This window comes from Tachypleus tridentatus, chromosome 6 (genome assembly GCF_004210375.1).
Source record: "Tachypleus tridentatus isolate NWPU-2018 chromosome 6, ASM421037v1, whole genome shotgun sequence".
In the NCBI taxonomy this organism is placed as follows: domain Eukaryota; kingdom Metazoa; phylum Arthropoda; class Merostomata; order Xiphosura; family Limulidae; genus Tachypleus; species Tachypleus tridentatus.
In genome coordinates, this window is record NC_134830.1 from 10,234,159 (window position 1) to 10,260,203 (window position 26,045).

The following is a 26,045-nucleotide window of genomic DNA, read 5'->3' on the forward strand; positions in this document are numbered from 1 at the left end:
CATAGCAACAAGTGACTTTAATTTAAAATTTACTTTTTTTAGTTAAATATGTAAATTATATTTTATATACAATGATTGTAAATATATGTGTGATTTTCTGTAAAGCAGTTTTGTTATTGTGATTATAAACATTTATATTTGGTAAATAAATCAGTTTTGTACAGTGATTTATAAGCACTTGTGTTTTTTTCTGTAACATTTTTAAAGCAAATGTTGAAATGACTGGTATTATGCTATGTTGATTAAGTTAAGAAGATTATAGTTATTCATGACTTTGGTATGGTTTAAACCTTACAATAATGTCCCTTTGTTCTTTTTTTCAGCCCAATGGCCATGAAGAAATCCAGGGTTTAGTAACCATCAGAATGAAAGCAGATGAGCAAGGAAGGTTTGGGTTCAATGTCAAAGTGAGTACATTATAGGATTAAAGATATATAAACATTTTAATGGTATATCAAACCATCCTCTACAAGGGTATCACATAGATGTATTCTGGTGTATGTTTAAGATGTGTAATGATTTTAATGAATTGTTGCCTGAAATAACTACATAACTTGTATAACTTAACAGAAAGAATAAAATAAGTTATTTAAACTAAAAATAAAAAAAGTGCAGTACGGTAATTGAATAATGTATGAACGGTAGGAAATTTGTTTAACTGTAGACATAAATATGTAGATTTAACACCGACACAGTGTTATAAATAAAAGTTGCATGAGGTAGCATCTGAGAATTAAATCGACACCAGATTTAAAAGAAATTTACATCAAATTATGGTGAACTTCTATGAAAGAAACATACATTTTAAAAATACAGGGTTGAGATAAAATTTTACCCAACCTATTTAAACAGAAGTTATCCTGTAACAATATTTATACAAAGTGATATTTTACCCAACACAGTGAACCTTCTGAATATGGAGAGTTTGTGTTTTACAATCTATTTTGTATAGTTACAATCAATAATTAATTGAACTACTTTCTTATCAATGTAAGTCAATAAACTTGGCATGAAAACATAGCTATTATATCAAATTTTAATGTTACATAAGTTTTATTTTTAATTTGAAAAATAAATATTAAATTTTCAGCCTTCTTTTTTCTGGATCATGTGACAGTTGTTCACTCCAGTTTGTACAGTTTTGTTGGTTTTTACACCCTTATTTAAGATCTGAGTTTTAAAACAAATATTAAAAGCTCATTTCACTGTACTTTGATATTCTCTTTACACCAGCAGTATGCTACGTCAATCCATTTGATTGAACCACCAGAAAAATACAAAGTAAATCTAAATAACCACTTTTTGTCTTTTTTGAATAACTATAGATTGTAACAGAAACTTACAATTATTATTTTTTAAACAACTTTGAGTTCACAACAGTATACACTGTTCTCTTTATTTTTTTTTTTTTTTTTTAACAGTGTCTAACTATGAAATTTGTAAAATAAAATGACATGTTATCCAGCAACCACATACTTCAAATTGTGGTAAACAAGACACTGAATTTCACAACACACGTGCCTAATGTATTCTTTGATTGGTTGTACACCTTGCTGCAGACTGTAGTTTCACATATTCAGGGCTTATCACTGAAGTAAAATGGATATAAAACACTACAGATGTGATATACATTTCATCTTTATAAAGAGGCCTGATGGTATTTCTTTGGTTTCCTTATCCAAGCTGTGCTGATGAGCCTTGAAGAGGCAAAACTGCAGTCCACAGCAGAGGGTACAGCCAGTCAAAGAATGCTTGGGCCTGTACATCAAATTCTATTTTTAATTTCACCTCTGATGAAAAATAAAAGAAGTCTTTAACATATACATACAGTCATTAAACAGTTAGTCCACTGTATCATATCAATTAAATGTCAATTGATACATGCATATAGCTTTTTAAATTAAGAAATTAAAACATGATCTATCAGCTACATTTTTATGCTAAGTTTATTAACATGTAAAGTAGTTTAATTTAATTTTGAACTTAAACCTTAAAACACATGACGTGTGCACTTTTATTTATCTGTATCAAAAGGATTAAATTATAATAGTTATAGGACATTGTATGGTTTTCATTTTTGTGTTCTATGTTCAGTATTTGAAATAAAAAAAATTCAGTGAAGTAGGAATGACAACCTTAATGAAAATTTGGGTTAACTTTTATCAGCACTTCAAATCTTTGTTTACAAAAAAAAAAAAAGCCCCATATGTGAGTACTAAATTTGTTTTAATGTATTTTTAATATTGTTATAAAAGTAACTAAAATATAAGAATTATAAAGTTGTTAAGTTAGATAAATAAAATGATGGTAATTCAATTTTCTGCAAAGTATGTATTGAACAAGTTTGTGTAATTCAGTACCATAACTTGAGCTATGTATTCTCTGCATGATATTTAGCTCATTTTCCAGGTTTATCAGTTAGAACTAGTTCAAAGAACAATAAAATTACTTAGAAACAAATGTGAACTCTTGTCAGCCTGACACTGTGTGGGATAAATAGTTGGAATTTTGTGTTACAATCTGCAGTCATTCTGTAGATAAAATGAGCTACTTAGATTTGCTAAGTAGTTGTTTCAATGTCAGTCAGATGGACGAAGCTCATATGTTGTTAAGATAGAGAAGATGATAGATGAAATATAAAGTTTACTGGCAGAAAAAAAAAAATATATATATATATATATATGTATATTTATTTAGAGGGTTTTAAGATTATGCAAATGAAACTTGATAACTGTCAGCTGGAAAAGGGTATTTTAATCTTAACATGAAAATCACCATGCAGTAAAACAGAGTATGAGTTAGACAGACTCTTAACTCCACAAAGTTATGGCTGAATTTTTAATAAAAATATTTAATTAAAAAACCTGAGTTATACTGTATAACACTTAATATCTACTGAAAGCTTGCCAAATTTCATGACGATATACTTACTACATAAAAGTTGTAGTGCAAATAGTTTCATAGTTAATAGTTTTATGGATAGTTAAAGTGACCAAGTCCATATAGAGAGGACTCACTGTTGAAAAAGTTGATTGTATTAAGTTGGTTTGTATTAAAAAATAACATAAAAAAATGTTGATGTATTTGAGTCCAAATGTCAATAAATTTTCTTTTACCAGTCCTACAAAGAAACACATTTTCATTTTACAGTTACTACTTAGAAGGTAAAACTAAGAGTGCAAGAACCACAGTGTGTTTTAATAGATACAGATAATGATATAATGTGAGTATAGTTTAGGTATTATGTCTCGAAACAAAATGCAGGTAATAATTAGATAAGTAGTATTATCTCATCATTTATACATTATACATATAATTGAAAGGGTGGAGCAGATCAGAATCTACCAATACTGGTGTCAAGAGTGGCCCCTAATACTCCTGCAGACACTTGCCTACCACGGTTAAATGAAGGAGATCAAGTACTTCTGATCAACAACAAAGATGTTGCAGGATTAACACATGATCAGGTAAGTAACATGTCAACACTAAAGATGTTCTTAAGCAGTATATGATCAAATAGGTTACTAATTAACACAGGTGATTTGACATAATAGACATATGGTCAAATAAGTTAAAAAGAAAGTTGGAATATTCATAGGATAGACTCATGGTCAAGTAAGTTATTACTGGACACTAGAGAATTTATCAGGACAAACTTGTGATCAGGTTAGTTGGAATATTCGTAGGATAGACTCATGATCAAGCAAGTTATTACTGGACACTAGAGAATTTATCAGGACAAACTTGTGATCAGGTTAGTTAGTTATTCTTGAGATTGAGTAAGATAAAATATATTGCTAATTGACAATAGAAATGTAGAATAAAAAACAAACAAGCAAGAGATTTGTGTCAGCCTTATGGTCAAGTGATTTATTACTGAACACTTGACATATTGTAAGATTAATCATTAGTGTGTAACTTTGCATTCAAGCTGCTTCTGGTGAATTCAGCATGTCAGTATGTGTATTTTATACCTAAATGTTTTTTTCCCTCTATATAGATTGTTTTTCTCACCGTTAATTGTCATGGCGTTTGTAGACAGCCATGACAGATTACTTAAACAACAGTTAGGTCCCTGCTTAAATAGAATGTAAGGACCCCAGATTTGCATTCCTGAAACTAGTTCACAGAGAATTAGTTTACTACTGACTAATGTTAAAAAGCCCTAAATAGATAACTATTTTAAGTGAGTTATTTTAATTTTTCAAATTTTAGAACATTAATAAAATGGTCCATTGGTCATTAGTCATAGAAGGAGTGTGTAATAACTTGAGCAGTTAAGAAGATAAATAAATCCACAATTTTAATGGGCTTTCATTTGAAATTTGTACTTACATTTATTCAGTTTATTGTCAAAAATAACTAATGTATATAAAATCATAATTTATCAGTAATTTTGTTTTAATTTGTTATAAAACAAAATATACATTATTATGCATTCTCTACAGCTGCATAGTACAGTTTTAGCAGAGGTTTTTGATAGGTGCTATCTCCAGACATATAAAACAAAATATGAATAACGAAATATAATATTACAAATTTTGATATAAACACTAAAACAAAAGAAATATAAAATGTTTCATTGGCAGTAACTTATTTCTGAGAAAAAGTCATGATTTATTATATATGAATCTTTGAAGAAACAGCTGAATGTGTGCGAATCAGCTGAATGTCCTGTTTACCTGAGAACCTAATTTCATGCACTGTACAGCTTAGAAACATATTAGGAAAATTTACTGTTTATCAAGCAACAAACAATATGCTAAGGAACAGGAAATAAACACTGAAGGTTTAATGATGATACACAGCTTGATAGAATTGGATCAGTAGTTTTGTTTTTGTTTTGAAACCATGGTATGCCTGTTAAATACAGCTTTAAATTATTAATTGTGTTATTCTAGTCTAACTTATTCTGACTTGTCAATGGCAAATTGTTGGATGTTAAATGTGTCATTACACCAGATGCACCATGTCATTATTTTGTCTTTAGCTGCTCAGATCTGCTTTTCTTTGGAAGAGATCATGCAAGTAAGGATTGTTTGTCACACATTATTTACAAGATATCACTGTATCTTCCTTGGTCGTGTATTATCTTTTGTCTACGACAATTCTTCACATATCCATCTGCCTTTAATTGGGGTAAGATGACATTTTGATTTCGCTTAAACATTTCAGAAACAGTTGTTTTCACTTTGAATTTCTGAACCCCACTTGGTGGTGGGTGTGTTGCCTTGTCGAGCACTGTAATAGCACTTTCTCAACTTTTTTCTGACACTTACTGTAGAGATTGTTTATTTGTGTAGGACCATTGGATACTTTTTTGATGACTGATATGTGTGTCCCCTTAGAATCATCACTCATGGACTTCACGAGTAAAGCAGATAGGGATTTTTGCCTATCCCTAATTACCTTTGATTCTTACAGTATGAGTCTTTCTGCTTTTCAGAATTGGGAAAGACAGATGCCCATTGTATTGTCTCCAATGGGTGATTTTTCCTGACCTAACAACATCTGTCTTACTTCTTCCAGTTTCTAGTTACTGGAGTGGTAGAGCATGAAAGTTCCCTCAAGAGTGGGTTTTGTACAGTAACAAAATCTTATAGCCATATGTATTCACTCTATGAGAAGAGGATGGTTGTTATTAGCTACCTATTATACACACACAATGGCACAATGTTTATTATGCAAGGCATTTCCACTGGATGTCTTCTTCCTGGATGGAATGCACTTGACCTATTCCATTGTGTATCAAGGGGCTTTCTCCAGATATTTATGCCTCACTTGGCTGTCTTGATATCAATCCAGTGTGCTTCCCCTGGATGTATTTGCCCAGGAGAACTGCACTTGTTAATTTCTCAATCATTGTTATGCAGCATATTGCACATACAATGTGACATAAAATCTAATTTAAGGTGCTTTCTCTGGATGCTCTTGCCCAGATGAACCACACTTGGCAAAATCCAACGTATACCAAGGGGCTTTCTCTGGATGTTTTTGCTCAGGCAGACTGCACTTGTGGATTTTATAAACTTTTGCAAGGAACTTCCGTGTTGTTTTTTTTGTCCTTGGATCACGCTTGTCATAATATGTCAAATCCCAAGGTGCTTCCTCTAGATGTTTTTTTGCCTAGACAGACTGCACTTGGCTTATTCATATATTATCCTCTAGCCCAAGCCACGTAGTCTTTCATTTCTGTCCTACATGTCTTAGCTTCTTTATCAGGTGAAGAGTGTACCTGTCTCAGAACTATTGCTATACCTCACAAGTGTGCCTCATTTTTTAATTGTGGCAAAACCGATTTTTTTTTCACACTAGTCACTCTCTGCCTGGATGATTGTTTTTGTACCTTCACAGTCTCCTCCAACTTTCCAGTGTGCGATTCTAGTTATGGGTAGGCAGAAGTAATACTGTTTTGGTAGTTAATGCTTTCTAACATTTCCGAAAGATGCTTGCCTTTGCTCACCCATTTCACACCATGGTGAATAGCCTTGGAATAATGCAGTTATAAATGTTGAGGATATTTTATAAACAGGTCTGATTCTGTGTATGAATCATTATGTTTGTACAGTTATAATTTACAATTTAGTTACTTGTTAGTGTAAATAATCTAATGATCTTGTGAAAGAACAAAACTTTTGTAGACCAGAAAATATTCTCAGTGACATGACTGATCAATAACTATGATCAAGTTAATTCAAAGATTTCAGTACTTTTGATATAAATTAGTTTGATATGAATAGTTTCAAAGTATTAGCAAAAATTATACAATGTTTTCTGTATCAATGGATAATTTTCTTAGTGTGTGCAATTCTTTTTTTAGGAAGTGGAAATATACATTTCATTAAAAAGTAAAGAGTAGAAGCCACAGGGGATAATTCCCATGAGTTATATATAAGGTTTTGAGATTTTCAAAACAGAGTTCAAGTGACAGAAAGATACATTCTTACATATCTATCTACTCCTTATAGAATTCTATACCAATAGTTGTATTAAATATGGGTTGGGATTACTAATTATTGGCAATAATTGTTATCTTCGAACGCTGTGGCAGACATATTGAAAATATCAGTCGCTTAATGAATCTGAGACCCCATGGGAGAAACTTTAAAAATGGTGATCACTTTCAAAATTTTTGAGTTCTTATCTAATATTGATAAGTAGGTCAAACTATACATAAGCACAATTTTCATTATTTGAGCAAAAAACCCACAGTGTTTTAAAGTTTACCATCAGTCTTTTGGACTGTTGATAATTATCTGGCATGTACGTAGTGTTCTTGTTAAAGAGTGATCTGTTTTGCAACAGTGAACTGAACACATTCCTTCAGTATATTAAAAATTAGAACATATCACAATTATTGGAATTAATAGTGTTGTTTATATGGTAATAAAATGTTTCTGACTTAAATTGAAATAAATTGATTTGTATACACAATTATAAACAAATGGATGAACTGCTTTTGTTGTGTATGTATTATTAAAAAATCAATAATCTGAGAACAACATTGATCAGTCATACTCAAAATCTTCAAGAGAACACTTAAATAAAGTATGACTCTTAACTCTTTCAACACAAACTCTCTCTTGGACTGACCTCAACAATTTTGTGCTTGTTATAGTTCTTATGCTATAACTTTTGAAGTAGTAAACATATGTTCACAAACTTTGGTAAATTATCAGGAAAGACCTTCACATCATATATTAGATTTTTTGTAAGTCTTAAGGCTTTCTCATGTTTTGTGTTGTTTTATTTTGCATGTTGCCTATTCAGCATGCAAAATAAATATTTTAAATTAAAAATCCTTTTATGTATCAGAAAATTCTCCAGTTTCCCATGCAAAACCTTTAAACATCCAGATGCTTATCAAATGTCTCTTGAGAAAAACTTTACATCTAATAAATTTAATATAATTTAATAAATATAGAACAGTAAAGTAAACAGTTATCTTTTCTGGTTAGGACCTCTGTACTCATTTGTTGCTTGTTGTGGGTTACTATCTCTCTCAAACCTTTTTACATGAAGGGTGTGAGATTAAATATTTTCTTTTTAGGTTCATTTGAAATAACCCAAAATCATAAGTTAATCTTTCAGTATATTAGAAATGTTACTGTATTTGGGTAATAATAATAATAATGAAAGTGGAATTTTGAGCAAACTAAAGATGCATCTTACCTGCTTGAAATTTTGGTTCAGAAGAACTGGAGGACTTCCAAGCAGTTTAAAATGGCTGAAAAAGTGACTAGGGGACATTCTTTGCATTTCATTGGTTATTCACTTGTTATATATTGAAATAAGCATGTGTATAAGGGACTTTCCAAAAATGAGTGAATGGGGACAGTGTGTTTTATTCAATAAATATAGCTCAACAAATAGAAAAGATTAAAGGTTTTTATTTTATATTGTGGTTTGTCAATATAGGTCATTTGAGTTCTTAATTCATACAAAACTATAGGCTTTGTATTTTGACATCACAAACATCTTGTTTGAGCAAGTGCTGCATTCAGCATATCATGTGACATACAAAAATTGCTGTTTAGATGTGTGTTTAATATTTATTTTTAAATTAAGAAATTAAATAATATATAATATGAAAATATGGGTTGTATTATATAGCTTAATACCAAACTTAAGGAGATAATTTCAGAAAATAACAATTCAGTAAAATTTTGAATGCAAATCAACAAATGCCATAACACGGCCTTTGGTCCATGACCCATGGGGAGAATATTAAAATGTAGTCTGTTTTGTATATATTTATATAAATGTAATAGTACTGTATGTTGTATATCTATGTAACTACTTCAAAAGGTGTGGATGGAGGTTCATTAGGTCTATGTGACAATACATAAAAATTTTTCAGTTTTGTAATTTTTGTGTGATATTTCATTTATTACTACTACTTCACCTGCTGTTGATGGATTTTCATCAAATCTGACATGAAGGTTTGGTGGATCTAAGCAGAGATAAATGTGAACTTGCAGTTTCACATTTTGTGTTTTGCAATTTTAATAGGCATTTTGCATTTCTTACAAATCCTTACAAGGGGAGCAGCTTTTCTTGTCCCAAAACAAGTTTTTATTAATAGTAATATTGCATAATTTCCATCCAGGGAATGGACATTCCAGTTAGTTAAAATATATATTTTCATATTTTATTAATGGTAATGATCCATTACAAGCAATACATCATATGGTCAGGGGCCAACATATTTTGATATGAGAAAGGTTATATAATTTTATTGTGCTTATAGCGTAAGAATGATGAGATCAAAAGATTATCAGATACATTATTATCAACAACAACTATTTAGTAGCAGAAAAAGTCTTGTTATTAAATAAATTATTCATTAAAACTTGAAATTTGGTATCAAGTAGTAATGAGCAGAAAAACGTAATTTTCACAAGAAGTGTGAAAGGATTAGTAAATATTATAAACAGAAAAAGTTAGACTAATGCAATGATCAAAATCATCATCATTCAACACCTGAAAATTGATGGGATAAATACAGGATCAGATAAGTACTAATGAACTGTATAGATATTGTAGGTTGATACATGATCAAATAAGGTAATAATAAGCATTTTCATTTTTCAGTCACTTGTAGTTTTTAAAAATGTATATTTTTGAGTTCATGTAAATAGCAATTAACTATTTTTTTCTTTTAACAAGGTTGTAAAGCTTATCCGTGCATCTCGGGAAAGCCCATCTGGAGAACTTGTGTTATCAGTACGTCCACAAGGTAGGCATTAAAATTTATAAATACTCGGATCGTAAAGGTTTTTTATTGGTATTATTTCACTTTGCTATTGAACATGTCTGTATTAGTTTAAATATGTTTATGGCTTCTAAACTACAGACAGTAGTTTACTCTAATTAATACATTTATAGTATATGTTTCCAAGAAGATACAGATTAGTTCCTTGTTTTCTGTGTATTTATTATTATAGAAGTAACCAAATTGTATAAATAGGATTATTTTTACATTAGTTAGATTTAGTTTAGGTAATATAAATAAAAAATAATAGAATAAAAATGCTTTACAAGACATGCATGCAAGTAGCTTGTGGGTAATGTAATTCATAGCAAAACATAAACTGTACGCATTCAAAGTGATTAACAACTTACTAACAGCTAGACCAGCAGTTAAACATTATTCAAAAGGCAATAAAACACTAAAATTGATGTCTTAAATAAATGTATACTGTTTTACAGTTTGAAATAATTCTAGAAAGATTTCAAGTTACTTAGATGTTTAACGATTAACAGATGGGTTAAATTGACCAACCTTGTATACAGTTAGGGTAGATAAAATATAAAGTTTTATAAAATTCATGCTTGAAACACTGGTTCTTGCTGAAACTCCAAAATTACAAAATGGAGGAAAGACAAGACAATTGTACATTTAACAAATATATCATTCACTATGACCATGGTTTCACAAGTGAAGGCATTATTAGGTACAGACTGAAATTTTTGGAGCAGTTTATGTATATGTTTAAACAAAGAAGTAGAAATGACCTTGATATTAACGTAGAGACAAGTAGAGTAAGAAAAGGGAAGAAGCTTAAGTTCATTTAGTCATTTAGAGCCCTTTCTGGATTTGTTTTTAGACATTATTTGTGTCTAAAACTTCCAGAATGTCTAGTTTTTTACTTTTTTCAGTTTTACTCTTTTGCCATTTTTTGTGGATTCAGTAGGTGTTTAGTTTTGAATAAGGTGAGATGAAAAGATTTAATCCATTTTTCTTTATTTCTAACTTTTAGAATGTTCTTCAATTCTTGTTTCTAAGGTACATCCTGTAAGATATATATACACACTGTTATAGTCTTAACATGTTAATTGGAAAACATCAGTGTTGCTGTACTTTTAAATTTTGTCTTTGTTGTTGAGCAACATTTTCTGAGATTGTTTTTACAGTTGCAGGCTAGTCTGAAGATTTCTTTGTTCAGTATTTTGTATATTTTGAGAAGATACACCAGAATAGCTCATCACAAACCATTTCTTTTTGTTGTCATTTTGTATGATACATGGGTATATTGAATTTGAATTTCTAGCTTTCAATTTCTCAAACAATGTCTTGATTAACTTTGTTGTGTAACTTATTGTTAACATAAATTTGTTTTTAATTCATTGTTGTTAACTTCATATGACAAGGATGCAGTGATAAGTCTAATAAACTATGAAACACAGGAAATTTGTGATACAATGAATGTCTTGAAGAAACATGTATGATGGTGTTGCTATAATTTGATTTTTTGAAGTTTTCACCATTATTTATATAATATTAAAGTCTAAAAAATTAATATTTCTATTTTCACCAAATTCCATAGTAAATTTAATTCTTTTGTGAATTTACAAAAGTTGCGTAGTTGTTAACAGTTAGATATTGTCCAGAGAGAAGTCACATCATCAACATATCAATACCAATATGTAGCATGTTTTGTTCATTTTTGTCACTAAGCAATTTCTTCTCTGAGTTATCCATGAAAACTTCTGTGAACAGGAGTGAACCCATATCTTACCCATCATTCTTTTTATAAATTTTGTCATTACATTTTAAGTAATTCTGATCTAGGCTGGTGGTTATTATTGTTTTTGACTCTTGGGTTTGAACAAGGTTTACTTTTTCTATATCCATTACATCACTAATGGGTATTCTGATGAACAGGCTATGAACATAGAGTTTTACTCAAAACAAATATTTAAAATGTGTAAGTTTTATACAAATAACACTTGAGGTTAAGAAAAGTATATATGTAACATTTCAAAAAATCACTCTACACTTAGAATATTAAAAAAACAATATTTTTTCAGACAAATGTTTTTCAAGTTTATTTCAAACTCTTCACTAAAAAAAAAATCTGATTTTTTGTATGGGAAAGAGAATGAGTTATAATGTTTACTGAATTAAGAGTTAGTGGTATTCAAACTATACTGACTTTAAATGAGTACAAAGTGGTCATGTGATCACAGTTTGACTGAGCCCATATAGAGAGAGTTAATGGTTGCACTAACCTTTGTTTTTATACTATATACTACAAATAGTAACACTAACATAAATATTCTTATGGCATGTAACTAACAGTATCTTTGAATTTGGTGTTTATATTGTATTTTATTTACAAATAGCACAGATCTTTGTGTTTGTACTGTATCTTACTTATAGAAACATGTACCTTGGTGTTTATATGAAATGTTACTAATGCTAGCAGAGAACTTTTGTTTATACTTTGTTTTGCTGTCATAACAGTGTTGGTGTTCAAAGCATAGTATTGACCTTTGAGTTTGTAATTATGAACCACAGTAGTGGTTCATTATAGGGATCACCCAGGAATTTTACAAAAGTTCTAGAGGAGCATGCAAACAAGAACCATTTTTAAAAGCAGATTTGTTCTTGAAACAGCATCCAAGACCTTCATATCCCAATGACTAAAACTGCTAGAATATTGGTAATAGCAAAAAAAATGATTTTTTTTTAATTGTTAGACAAAATTTATCCATTTGGTCTTCTTGTTGTTCTTTTTTCACAGGCCTAAAATAGCCATGAATATTTCCCTTAAATTTGGGCAAACAGTAAAACAAACTTCTGCACAGGTCATAGGACTGTTTTTGATTTTTGAAGGTAATTTTATCAATTTTTCTTTCATTGCTACTGGCCAAGTTTCTCTTCAGAGCCATTCCAGAACTAAACCCTGCAGTAAAAATGGCTATGTATATCTATACAAATGTTGTGGAACTGTTTTTAAGTTGATTCTTGGATGTTGAGATTTCAATCCTTTAAGATTTTTTATTTATTCTTTGACACCAACATAATCTCTTTGAAGCCATTCAAGATTGCAGAAATGTAAAAACCATTTAAATATCATTATACTAGTGGAAATGCTTCATCTTTTACTAGTCAGAAAGTCTTTATTTCATAAGATTAAACAGTGTGTATATTTATTAGTATTTGTAGCCTAATGATTAATGATTATAGTTTTATGAGCTGCAGCAGAAGAAATAATTACGATGGTTTTACTGAAACCGGGGTGATAGTAAAATAAATTCAATCACCTTTCTTTTGTCACCCTGAAGAAATCCTTCACTTTAAAAAAAAGTACAGTATTTTACTAATATGCATTAACTGGAAACTGCAGTGTTGACAATTCATCATTTGGTTGAGTTCAGTAATCTTTTTAATTTTTCCATTGTACTTTGTCTCTGTAGTTTTCTATGACTACTTTGGTGAGTTTTCTAACAGTAGATGATTGTCATAGTAGATTTCACTAGTCTTATAAATGGTGATTTATTCTACTACTTTCCTTTTCACTTGTTAAATGTGGTTTACACAAAACCTCAAGCAACAAAACCATCTGGCTCAGTAAGGTAATGGTTGGGTGGAAAACTAGCCAATCCAACATTAGATTTTTGAAAATATATTCAACTGAATTTATATGCACATAAGTTGCTTAAAATTTGTTTCCCGTTCATGGACATAAAGAAATGTAAGAAGGAAGATAAATAAAATTGTTAATTTAAAAATTGTAATTAGGACCATCAAAATGTACAGAAATAAATTGAATCAAAATGTAAAGATTATATTTTAAATTTGCAACCAGGTTGTAAACAAACTAAGATAGAAATTGTATCTCCATTATTTTCTTAAGCTACAAATCCCTATTTTGACTCCATGTACACATTATTTCCTTCGTAGTTTGTTTACTTTTTTAAGGTCCCTAGTTTGAGGCTTGAAACTATAATCTGTGCATTATAATTCAACTTGATTCTTTACTTTTTGACGATCCCTTTAACAGTTTTTAATTATTCTATATCTCCAACAAGTAGCAGTACTAACTGTTGTCTTTTTTACTGTATTGTTTCTATCAGTAGCACTGACTGTGATACTCATACCTTATACTGTAAGTTACTAATGGTAGCTCTGATTTTTGAGTTTATAATGTATGATAGTAATGATATTAAATACCATGGTGTTTATGCTGAACGTTACTTGTAAGAACATGTCTTGGTACTTATACAGGGTGTTTGAAAAGTCACTGTGCACTGATATATTTATCAACAGACATGTTTCAATATAGAATACAGGAGGTAAATATGAATAACAATTATAAACAATGTTGAAAGGAACCCCCGTTGGCATCAATACAGGCTTGGATCCTTCATATTTTGTTTCTAAACACTGCTATCAGTTGCTGGCTTGAAATAGACCGAATGGACATATGATTACAAAACTGCACAGTGACTTTCCGAACACCCTGTACTATATGCTACCAATATTAATTTCACAAACCTAGACTGAAAACAAAGAGAAATGTTTTCAGTAAGTCAACAGTATCGTCTAATATCGACAAAGCTTTTTTTTGCCAAATCTAGGAAGGAGCTCATGAGGGCAGTTTTAATACAGAACACAAAGTGATCTAGACACTGTATATATCATGAGTTTTCACGAACAACAGATGTTATTAGTGATCTGGACACAGTATATGTCATGAGTTTTCATGAACAACAGATGTTATTAGTGATCTGGACACAGTATATGTCATGAGTTTTCATGAACAACAGATGTTATTAGTGATCTGGACACAGTATATGTCATGAGTTTTCATGAACAACAGATGTTATTAGTGATCTGGACACAGTATATGTCATGAGTTTTCATGAACAACAGATGTTATTAGTGATCTGGACACAGTATATGTCATGAGTTTTCACGAACAACAGATGTTATTAGTGATCTGGACACAGTATATGTCATGAGTTTTCACAAACAACAGATGTTATTAGTGATCTGGACACAGTATATGTCATGAGTTTTCACGAACAACAGATGTTATGTTGTGAACAAAGTTCAGCATGTGAATTCTATTCATTACCACTATTATGTAAGAGGTTTACAAGTAACATTTAACAGTTAATAGCATAACATTTTGTATTTTAGTTTTTAATATTTATTATTCTTTTATTTTTGTTAATACTGTTATTATTATTGTTGTTTTTCAATTTACTATTATTAACTGGCAAACCAGTTAGTTAGGTTTCTTGTTTCTGGAGTGGATCAAACAGCTGCAGTGTCAGGGAAAGAGAACTTGAGTAATTATAAAAACCTGCAACTGAAAAAAAAAAGTGTTACAATATGTAAACTGCAATATATCTGCCATATCCAGTGCTGTAGAGGCCTTTTACCAAGTATTGGTGCTTATCAGATAAGCTTTAATATAACAGACATGCTAGATTGACCTGCATTTCACTATTTGTAGATTAAACTGTCTCACATATCTTTCTAATACAATCTCAAAACTTTGGTGTACTCATTATTTTTTTATCATAAATGTTTGAAAGAATACCATAATATTTGTGTTTGTAGGACGTGTGTTACTAATAGTAACACTGATTGTGGATTTTGTGTTCTTGTAATGTTACAAGGGTAAGATTTTTCTATCTGTAGTCTGTTTTTCATCGTAGAAATTGTATAGAAAGTATGAAAACTAAGAGCAACATTTTTTGTATTACTATAAATACAAACCTTGTTTCTGTTTTAGTTTCATAATGTGTTCCTATATTGCAAATGTTATTCCTTTCAACTCGTACATATTGCCATCTTGTGTATCCTTATTATTGTTGACTATTTAGCTGTATGGTGGAGATTTCACCATGTTGGTCTTATGAAACATGGAGGTGATGCAATACTTATTAATAAATCTCTGAAAATAAATGGTGTTGACAGTAATATAAGGTTTAAGTTGTAATGAGCATTCATAATCTATGTCTGTTGTATAATTAAATCATGGGTTTCTAATGATGATGAAACTTGCTTAAGTTGCATGAAGAAAGTGTTCTCTCTGTTTTAACTTTAAGGAAGCAGTAAGTATAGTGTACACTGGTTCTTTAATAAATTTGATTAGTTTTTAATATCAGTTAATGGAATACAAGAGGATGAATAATTCTAGATTATTTAGATTCTGTTTAAACTGCAATCACATGATGAAATCTAATGGCTTGTTAGCATGATGTAGTCATCATTTTCTCTCTTTCTCTCTGTTGCTTTTCCTTCCTGTTCTCTGTTTTCATGACTGAGGTTTTATGATAATAGATCTGATTTTTTTTTAACTAACTGTTAATAGTAATGCTAACTGGTGTCTCTATATTTTATTACACATATCTTGGTGTTTATACTGAGTGTTACTAACAGAAAGACATACCTTGGTATTTTATCAAGTGATACTAGCAGGAACACAGACGTTGTTGCTAATGTTAACACACTTTAAACTTTATATTACATGTTACTGACTGAATTATGAACTTTGTAGTATATAGTATAAAAACCAAATTCTGTGCTACTGTTGATAGCATGAGACCTAAACATTAGGATTGTAATAGCACAGAGTTCATTCTTTATTTTACTGTTATGAGCTTTAACTTGCTGACTTTTACTGCATTTACTAATAATCACTCCATTGTATTTAATATACAGCTGTGTTATGAGTGATGTGACTGTCTTTGAATTTACAGCTATAATTTTTAGTAGTTGTACTTTGTGCTTAGGATTTTATGACAACTGGATTTGACATTTCACTGTTTCTAAGAATAACACCATCTTGTATATTTTTATATATGCTTCTAATAAATCCTCAAATTTTATTTCACATACTTTTATATTATATTTTTCTAATGGCGTGTTACAAATAGTACTTTTGGTCATGGATTATATATTTTTTCTAATAGTAACTAAACATTTTTTAAAATGGTGAGTTTTTATAACAGTAGTTCTAATTGTTGTATAATTATAATGTTTTTGTGGTAGTCTGGTAGTTCTTTGTTTTGTAGTGTATGTTTGTAACTGTATTTTTGATTGTGTGTTTTGTATACTTGCAGTAGTTACTTATGTTTTTGTATATTTATTACAGTAGCAGTGGTGTTTTTATAAAGTGTGTGTTTGAAGTTGCTGTATTTTATGGCATTTATGTTTGTAATAGTAGTCTGTGATCATTATTTTGTTAGGTATTCGTTATAGAAGCTTTTATCGTGTATTAGTGAGGTATATCTTTGTGATGTTATTTATGGTGATTGTTTGTAAAAGTAGCTCTTGTAATTTTTTACTGTTGTGTGTGTGTTTGTGACTGAAGCTTTGACCATAATTTTTATTGTATGTGTGTGTGTAATAGTAGGTTCTAATCCTTGTTTTATTATTAGTAGTTCTGGTTGTTGTTTTGTTATATTACTTATCAGTAGTAGCTCTCTTTATGGTTTTTGTATGTTTGTAGTACCAGTCACTATTTTTCTTGTGTGTGTGTTTGCAGTGATTGTTCTTATTGTTTTATGGTATGTGTTTGTAATAGCAGTTTTAATTATGTTTCACTTGGTCATTGTTTGAAACAGTAGCTCTGATCTTGGTTTCATAATATATGTTATTTATAGTAGTTCTTAAGGCCATAGTTTTATAACATTTAGTCTGGGTATTGATGTTTGATTTTTGTTTGTAATGGTAGTTTTGTCTTTGTATACATTGTAAGAAAATATGCAGGAAGTATAATTACAGCACATTTCTATGATGCTGATCTGATCTTTATATTTGTAGAATTACAGCACATTTCTATGATGCTGATCTGATCTTTATATTTGTAGAATTACAGCACATTTCTATGATGCTGATCTGATCTTTATATTTGTAGAATTACAGTACATTTCTATGATGCTGATCTGATCTTTATATTTGTAGAATTACAGCACATTTCTATGATGCTGATCTGATCTTTATATTTGTAGAATTACAGCACATTTCTATGATGCTGATCTGATCTTTATATTTGTAGAATTACAGTACATTTCTATGATGCTGATCTGATCTTTATATTTGTAGAATTACAGCACATTTCTATGATGCTGATCTGATCTTTATATTTGGAGGATTACAGCACATTTCTATGATGCTGATCTGATCTTTATATTTGTAGAATTACAGTACATTTCTATGATGTTGATCTGATCTTTATATTTGTAGAATTACAGTACATTTCTATGATGCTGATCTGATCTTTATATTTGTAGAATTACAGCACATTTCTATGATGCTGATCTGATCTTTATATTTGTAGAATTACAGCACATTTCTATGATGCTGATCTGATCTTTATATTTGTAGAATTACAGTACATTTCTATGATGCTGATCTGATCTTTATATTTGTAGAATTACAGTACATTTCTATGATGCTGATCTGATCTTTATATTTGGAGGATTACAGCACATTTCTATGATGCTGATCTGATCTTTATATTTGTAGAATTACAGTACATTTCTATGATGTTGATCTGATCTTTATATTTGTAGAATTACAGTACATTTCTATGATGCTGATCTGATCTTTATATTTGGAGGATTACAGTACATTTCTATGATGTTGATCTGATCTTTATATTTGTAGAATTACAGTACATTTCTATGATGCTGATCTGATCTTTATAGTGTATGTTGGAGAAGATGTGGAGGAACCAGATTTTCAGTACATCCCAGATGCTCCTCATGTATCTGCTCGTGTTCCTCGATGCAATGCTCTTGCTGAATCCATGTTATTATTAGGAGAAGGACTAGAGAGTGGAGCAGCTATTGCACAGTTTGAGGTTAGTTTGCACCAATAAAATAAATGTTCTTAAAATTATTGCAAGTTAAAAAGTGGGCAGATGAAAAATAATAATAAAGACAAAAGAAAAGAATGTCTGTGTATTATCATTATACAGCTGTGTCAACTAATATTGTCAGTTACACAGGAATATTGGTGCTGAGAAATAAAACTTAAACAATGAAGATATTTTTAGTAAATCATCTGGTTGATTTGATTGAAGAAATATACACATAGAATCAAGAGGTTACATATTTTTGAATAAAATGCTTCATTTCATGTTAACATTCTATCATCGTAGTTTAATATCTCTGTAACAAATGGCAGTTTATCTGAGTGATAAATAGTATGTAATGAAGATTTTAAAATTAAGGCATATATTTTGCACATTGTCAAGGCACTCTAATATGAAATAGTTCCCAGTAAACTCAGATTTCCATAAGACAATATTCTTGTTAATCCAGATGCCCATACGAGATGGTGTCCCAGTGCTTATTAGTTTTGGTATGAGTTTTGATGAATCAAAAGTGTGTAGAACACAAGAAAAAACTGAAAACTACAGTTGTGAAGTAAATTATGTCCCTGTATTATGTTAGAGTAATATGTTTATTATGTATTGTGTTAGAGTAATATGTTTGTTATGTATTATGTTAGAGTAATATGTTTGTTATGTATTATGTTAGAGTAATATGTTTGTTATGTATTATGTTAAGAGTAATATGTTTGTTATGTATTATGTTAGAGTAATATGCTTATTATGTATTATGTTAGAGTAATATGTTTATTATGTATTATGTTAGAGTAATATGCTTATTATGTATTATGTTAAGAGTAATATGCTTATTATGTATTATGTTAAGAGTAATATGCTTATTATGTATTATGTTAAGAGTAATATGCTTATTATGTATTATGTTAAGAGTAATATGTTTATTGTGTATTATGTTGGAGTAATATGTTTATTATGTATTATGTTGGAGTAATATGCTTATTATGTATTATGTTAGAGTAATAGAATCAAATATGAAATTAAATAGAATTTCAAAATGTACTCTTTTTTTTTGTGTGTATGTGTGTGCGTGATTGTAGCAACTTTACAGAAAAAAACCAGGGATGCTATTTTCTGCAGCTCACTTTCCTGATAACCTTGGAAAAAACAGATATCGAGACATATCTCCATGTAAGTAGGCCATTTTCTCAAATAAAACTACCACTGTATTTTTAAGCTTGTTCATTTTAACCGACATTATAAGTGTAAGATACAACTCTACATTTATTAAGTATATCTTTATAAAATTTGACAAGATTTCAGTAAACATTACAAGCCTATTGTAAACAAATTCCAAAACTTTAATAAAATTTTACAGTTGGTATTTTTCAATTTCTAAATCATTTATCAAGTCAGTTTTAGTTCAAGGTGATTTTCCTGCTGAGAATAAAAATGGTTTTTTCTCATCTTGCAGTTTTCATAATTCACTTACATAACATCTACAACTTCCTAAATTAATATTAAGAATAAGGAGAAACTATTTTCTGATATTTTCTTTATCCTAACAATAACTGCAGTTAGAATATCAGTGTGCAGTAAAATAGAATTTTAAAGATTATGAAGAGAAACAAACATTACCTTTGTTTATTATAGTCTTTGTTAGCATCATTTTCATATATTTTTTAAATTTTTAATATTTACAATTTCAGTTGTTTACATTTTCACATACACATTTTTGCCTGCATGGCTTATGCATCTTACAATTTATTCATTTTCCAAAGAGCAACGTATGGTGGGAACATTTTAGCAGATTCTTGTACACTGACTCTGAACTGAACTAACTTAAGTTTTTTCTCTAACTTTTGTTGTTAAAATAAAATAAATATTGATGTACATTTCAAATATGCATCTTAGAACATAAATAATACATAACCTACTAAAATAGAATATCCACAAACAACTATAGTTTAAGTTTTATTATGAAGCAATGAAAGTAAATATTTTAACAAACATTGTCAGCTTTCTTCAATGACAGTGAAATATTGTAATAACAAATATATAAGTGAATTTAATTAGATTACTACATTTTTGATTGTGATGGTAAATCAGTCTACTAATTTTCTGATCTTAACATATGAAGTTTCTAATCACAGTTAAAAAGCATTCTGAATGAAGGGAGGCAGGGATGGCTTGTACTCTTGGATAAAGTATTGGATCTGTTAGCCAAAAGTCTTCAGTTCATCTGTCTTTAGAATAAAACTACTTTCTAAAATAAAACTATATTACTTCTGGAGTTTCTTTTCACTTGATGTTTGTTACAAACTGTAATTGAACTGGCATTCTAAATAAACAAAAATATGTTTAAAAATCATTGATATTAAGGATATCAATTTCCCTCACACAAATACACACATGCACATCACTCACTTTCTCTAGATTAATGTATTTTGCCTCCAAATTCAAAAGGATGATTGCAAGCTCAAAATAAGCAATAAGCTCTTTCTAGTGGATATAAACGTTTATATCAAATAACATAATTTTGTTTTGAAAAATGCCTTGAAACCTGAGGATAGGTGAGAGGGTCTTCTGTCATGAGCTATTAAATTTTATTGCTTCTTGAGGAAATGCAGAAGCTTGAACAGTGCAAGCTACACTTGGACAGTGAAGCTGCTTCACTATTGATGTTATACAAACTAAAAGGGAGACGATTGAGTGTACTCACCCATCACATGACAACAAAAGCATAGATTTATCTGTTTAGTTTAATATTTCATCTTGAAAGTAAGAAATTAAACATAGAGATGGAAATTTATTGTATAAATTACATTTTGATGCTAATATTTTTAACATGCAGTTAAACCTTGTCATAACCAGCTGGTGGTTTCATAAAACAAAAACATGGCTTCCATAATTACAGTGCCCCACAGCATGGTTATTCTTTCTCACACATAATGCTAAAATATATCCAACACTAAAATTAAGCCTTCAGTGTTTTTTATTTCACTTAACAGGATTATTTACATCACCAGTACATCCAGACAGAATTGTCATTCTACTTGAAAAGGCAAAATTTTACTTAATGAAGTTCACAGTCTTGGTTTGACAGATGCTTAAACAGAGTGTCAAAAACATCTTGTTTTCAATTTGCCACAGTTGTATAAAAATGATGCTTGCATATTTTCATGAGATTTAAGGTCCATTAGGTAATTCATTGCTGATGACATTGAAGACACTTTAGCAGTGACAGGGGATAATGGAGTATCCTCATCTGATTTGCAATTTTGCTGTTCCAAAATGGAAGCAATAAAGTCATCATCAGATGGTGACTCTGAAACTTCAATTTTATTGTCTGCATCCATAAAGTCCAGAAATGACATCTCTGGCAGCTTTTGAGGCATTGAGACAGGCTTTACCAGAGATAGTAGACTTCTTTGTCAGGGGTCTCATTAGAAGTTTCACTGGATTTAACATTTTCAACACTTCCATGCTGAGATTAGCAGTATTTTATCTGTGAGTAAATGATGCTTTACAGAAGCAATTGGTAGTGGTCAACTCGGTTTTTTTCTGCAACAGCGAATGTATCATATTGATTGCAACTTTGATGCCAATTATTTTGAACTTTTCTCCATAATTGAGAGACACTAGCATATTCTTTACAGTCTGTTTTGTTTGAAACTTGAAATATTTATCATCGTTCTGGTCCACCAACTGCAGTTTTTATTTTGTACTTGGCAGGATAAACACAAGTTTTGTTGACTTCAGGTCATCTATGTCTAAATGAGCTGGTGCTTGTTGATAAACATAAGGCCTTTTCTAATTTTGAACTTATTTTCTTTGTATATCCAGTCAGTGAATAAGATGTTATCCATCCATACTTTCCTCTCTGTCTAATAATTGAGGATTATTAGCTCGTGTTTCTGAAACTGCAGCTTTTTTTATTTTCCTTTTTCAGTCCACCAGTGTTTGCACACAACATCACTGCAGTTCTTTCTTTACTTTTGTTTCCTCCTGAACAAACTACATTTTTTTATTTTTAAAGTCGTATGAGGCATCAGAAGAAGAAATAACCCAGTTTCATCAGTATTACAAATATCTTTTGAGGCATAGACTTTGACTAACACTAGTAATGACGTTGACACCCAGTCATCAACCATATCATTGCTGACACAAGAAGCTTTACCACAAACTTAATTAAAGGAGATGCCATGTTAAGACTTTGCTGACTTTGAAGTTGGGATGATTAAATTTTTATTCCAGTTCTCCAGTTTTTGCATGGAGAATGGGTTGTTAATCCATTTTAATGATGCTGTATTTGCATTATCTACTGCTGAACACTATAAATGTGTACAGTTAGGTTTGATTTTATTGTTTTCATCCATTTTCATAACATCAAACTTTTTCTTCGAAATTATGTATATTGGACTACACATCAAATTTCCTTTAGACATCACTATGAAAAATACCAGAATCAATAGTTTTAATTATTTAAACTTTGTAGTCCAAGGTTAAAGCACTCTGTTTGGTAGGTACACAAGCTGTGGACATCATCTTGAAGATGGTACATGAACGAAACTTCTCCAATTTATCTAAAATCATGATATCACTATTTCATGATTTATTGTGGGAGTAATTTTGTGCTAAGTAATCATTCTAAACCTGCAAGACCTCTGGTTTTAAAATAATGGCTTTTTAGTGGGGAGTTTCTGTTTAGCTTGTATCAACTGTTTAAATGCTAATTACTCACACCTTCTCATGCCAATGAGAAGCAATTAATTTATATAGTGGGTCCTTTTATAATTTTACAGCTTGTGACATAAAAGCTGTACATAAAATATATTTAAGAGTAATATATAGATGTTGGATGGTGTCGATGTTTGTCTCTCTCTCATCATCAGTTCAGAAACAGGATAACATTGTTTTGAACCTTGTAATTTCTTGACTTACCATTTAGCTCATGTGTCTCATGAGATTTTGTTGAGGTTTTAAAATACCCAGTAATGATATAAAGTAATAAAAATAAATAAGAAAACAAGATAAAATGAGTTTTGTATGAAATTAAGTATCATAGACCTCAAAAAGTAGTTAACATTAGTTTTGTTTCACAAAAGTACTGTAAAAGTAAATTTTTACTATAGTCATGTATCCATATGTAACAAAAAATATGTAAATTAACTTTTCTAATATTATTTTGCTATTTCAAACTGAATATGATTGAAAATTAAATTAATCTGTTTATCACAGAATTAATTGGTTTTACAAATCATAGTACACTTGGATACATTAGTTGTACATATAGTGATCAGTACTCTGAATAGTACTAATATTTTCCTGTTTTGTAAAATCATGAATATTACCAATGTATAAAGGGTTGAGATGAAAATAAAATAAGTACTAGTAGCACAAATCTCAAATATACAGTTTCAGTAGTCTGTGTAGGTCATTGGTATCTCAAGCCAGTTTGTTCTGCTTTACAAATAGTATGTATAATGACCACTTGTGGGTTATGTTAAACTTATGCATAATCACAGCATGTGTAAGTTACATTTCATGTAATCTCCACTTTTGTGATTATATTAAAGTAATTATATGTATAATAAAATAATGTTGAAGTTACATTTAAAATAATCTTCACTGGTGTTGATTATGTTAGGTATGATACATGTAGTAACCATATAGCATGGTCAAGCTACACTGCTTGTGGTCTTTTTTTTTTTCAAATGTTAAAAATAAAATGGGTTTGTATGTATGAATCATGCTATATGTTGAGGAAGTGGTTGTAACCATTAAAAAACAAAGACTTCCGTAAAATAGATTCATATGTTCAGAGTAAACTTTCTTTGTATGTATATGCTAACATATATATATATATATATATCAGGGTTTTATTAGCACTGATTTTTTTCTTGTTTGATTTAAGATGATGCTACGAGAGTTGTGCTTAAGCGAGGGACTGTTGGAGATTACATCAATGCAAGCCATGTAAATGTAAGTTAAATTGGAAAGTATTTTAACTTTGTTCTCAAGCTTTACCATAAAACATAATATATTTAAAGTATTCCAGCAAAATTACTATCAAATAACTACACAAGGTAATACATTAATATACTTTTAAAGTAAAACTACCAACAAGACTTGAAGTTAGAGATTGTATTCTGGGTAAAAAAATGAAAAAGTAAATAATTTTAGTAAGGGAAAGTTTTGTTTCTTATATAATAAGAAAAATGACTTAATTCATTCTTCAGTGTTGAAGGTGTTTCTCATTTCATTACAGTATTATTGTTGAACAGAATCTTATTCATTCAATATCTAACATTTCTTCATATTCAGTGTATTTTATATATATATGTATGTATGTATTGCATTTAAAGAAAACTGCAAGCATTTCATATAATTACTGCAGTTACTATCTTGTCGTTTTGGAAATTTATGAAATTCAGACATTATATCAATAAATAATATTGTTTATCATATGATAAGCTTCTGTACATATGATAGGCTTCTGTACATTAGAAATTGTAACAAAAAATCTAAAATTTCATTCCTACCTTATTTCTTTGTCTTATATATCAATATTTGTTTTACATCTTCTGCCATGTAATTGATTCCTATATATCAAAACCCTTTTCTTGCATATGAATAGTTTATTCATGTCTCCATACTTTTTGTCATATAATTGGTTCTTATTTAGCAGATGCTCTTCATAAAACCAAACAGTATTATTTCTTTGTCTTGTATTTTCTTTCAAAACATTTTTTTAATTTAGTTTCTGAAAATAGCAAACAATATTAGTTAGGTTTATATTTTGAAGAGTTTGTTAAAAAGTTTATTTAAGAACTTAGGCCTACAACTTGTAAGTAAATATGGCTGTAGAAACATTATAGAAAATAAAAAGGAATAATATTTTTTGTTGTTATTATTATATGGATGGAACTTCACATTATTTTTACCAAATAATTCAAAAGAAGTAACCCGATGATATAATACAAGTTTCACATCAAATTGTATAGTGCAATTGCATCCTTACTGAATTAGTTAATTAACTTAAATATACATTTAGTAAATTTATACTTCTTTGTCCAGTAATGATGTTTTATATAAAGCAATGTAGTACATCTATTAACAACAAAAAATCTACAGACAGTAGACATCTTAATGAATGCATTAGATCAAGATGGTTCTCAATAACATTTTTAGTATCTACTCTTGTAAACAAGCAAAAAATCTGAATGTCTTAAACTTACATTAGGTGAAGTAAAGGGAACCATTTGTCATGTTGTAGATATGAATTGCTTCATTATAATCTACATTTTTTAACTTTTCTGATGACAGTTGCATCGAAAGACTAAGGTATATTTTTTCTGTAAAGCTTGGAATTGTGTTACAAAACTGTTTAAGGTACAGTTGAGAACAACTTAAAGATTTGATTAACTAATAACATCCTAA

The 26,045-nt window shown here is 29.7% G+C and overlaps 1 protein-coding gene across 7 annotated transcripts in view; it reads left to right on the plus strand.

Moving 5' to 3' along the window:
• Positions 1–26,045, plus strand: part of Ptpmeg (protein tyrosine phosphatase Meg) — a 171,457-nt gene that overhangs the window by 128,696 nt on the left and 16,716 nt on the right. For all 7 annotated transcript variants that reach the window (XR_013028708.1, XR_013028711.1, XR_013028710.1 and 4 more), the window contains 6 exons: positions 324–407; positions 3,324–3,467; positions 9,670–9,739; positions 18,460–18,614; positions 19,703–19,793; positions 24,520–24,587. Coding sequence is in view for 3 of the 7 variants with exons in the window: in XM_076503285.1 (XP_076359400.1) it covers positions 324–407; positions 3,324–3,467; positions 9,670–9,739; positions 18,460–18,614; positions 19,703–19,793; positions 24,520–24,587 (612 nt within the window). In the remaining 4 variants the exon portion in view is untranslated. The remainder of the gene's footprint in view (positions 1–323; positions 408–3,323; positions 3,468–9,669; positions 9,740–18,459; positions 18,615–19,702; positions 19,794–24,519; positions 24,588–26,045) is intronic.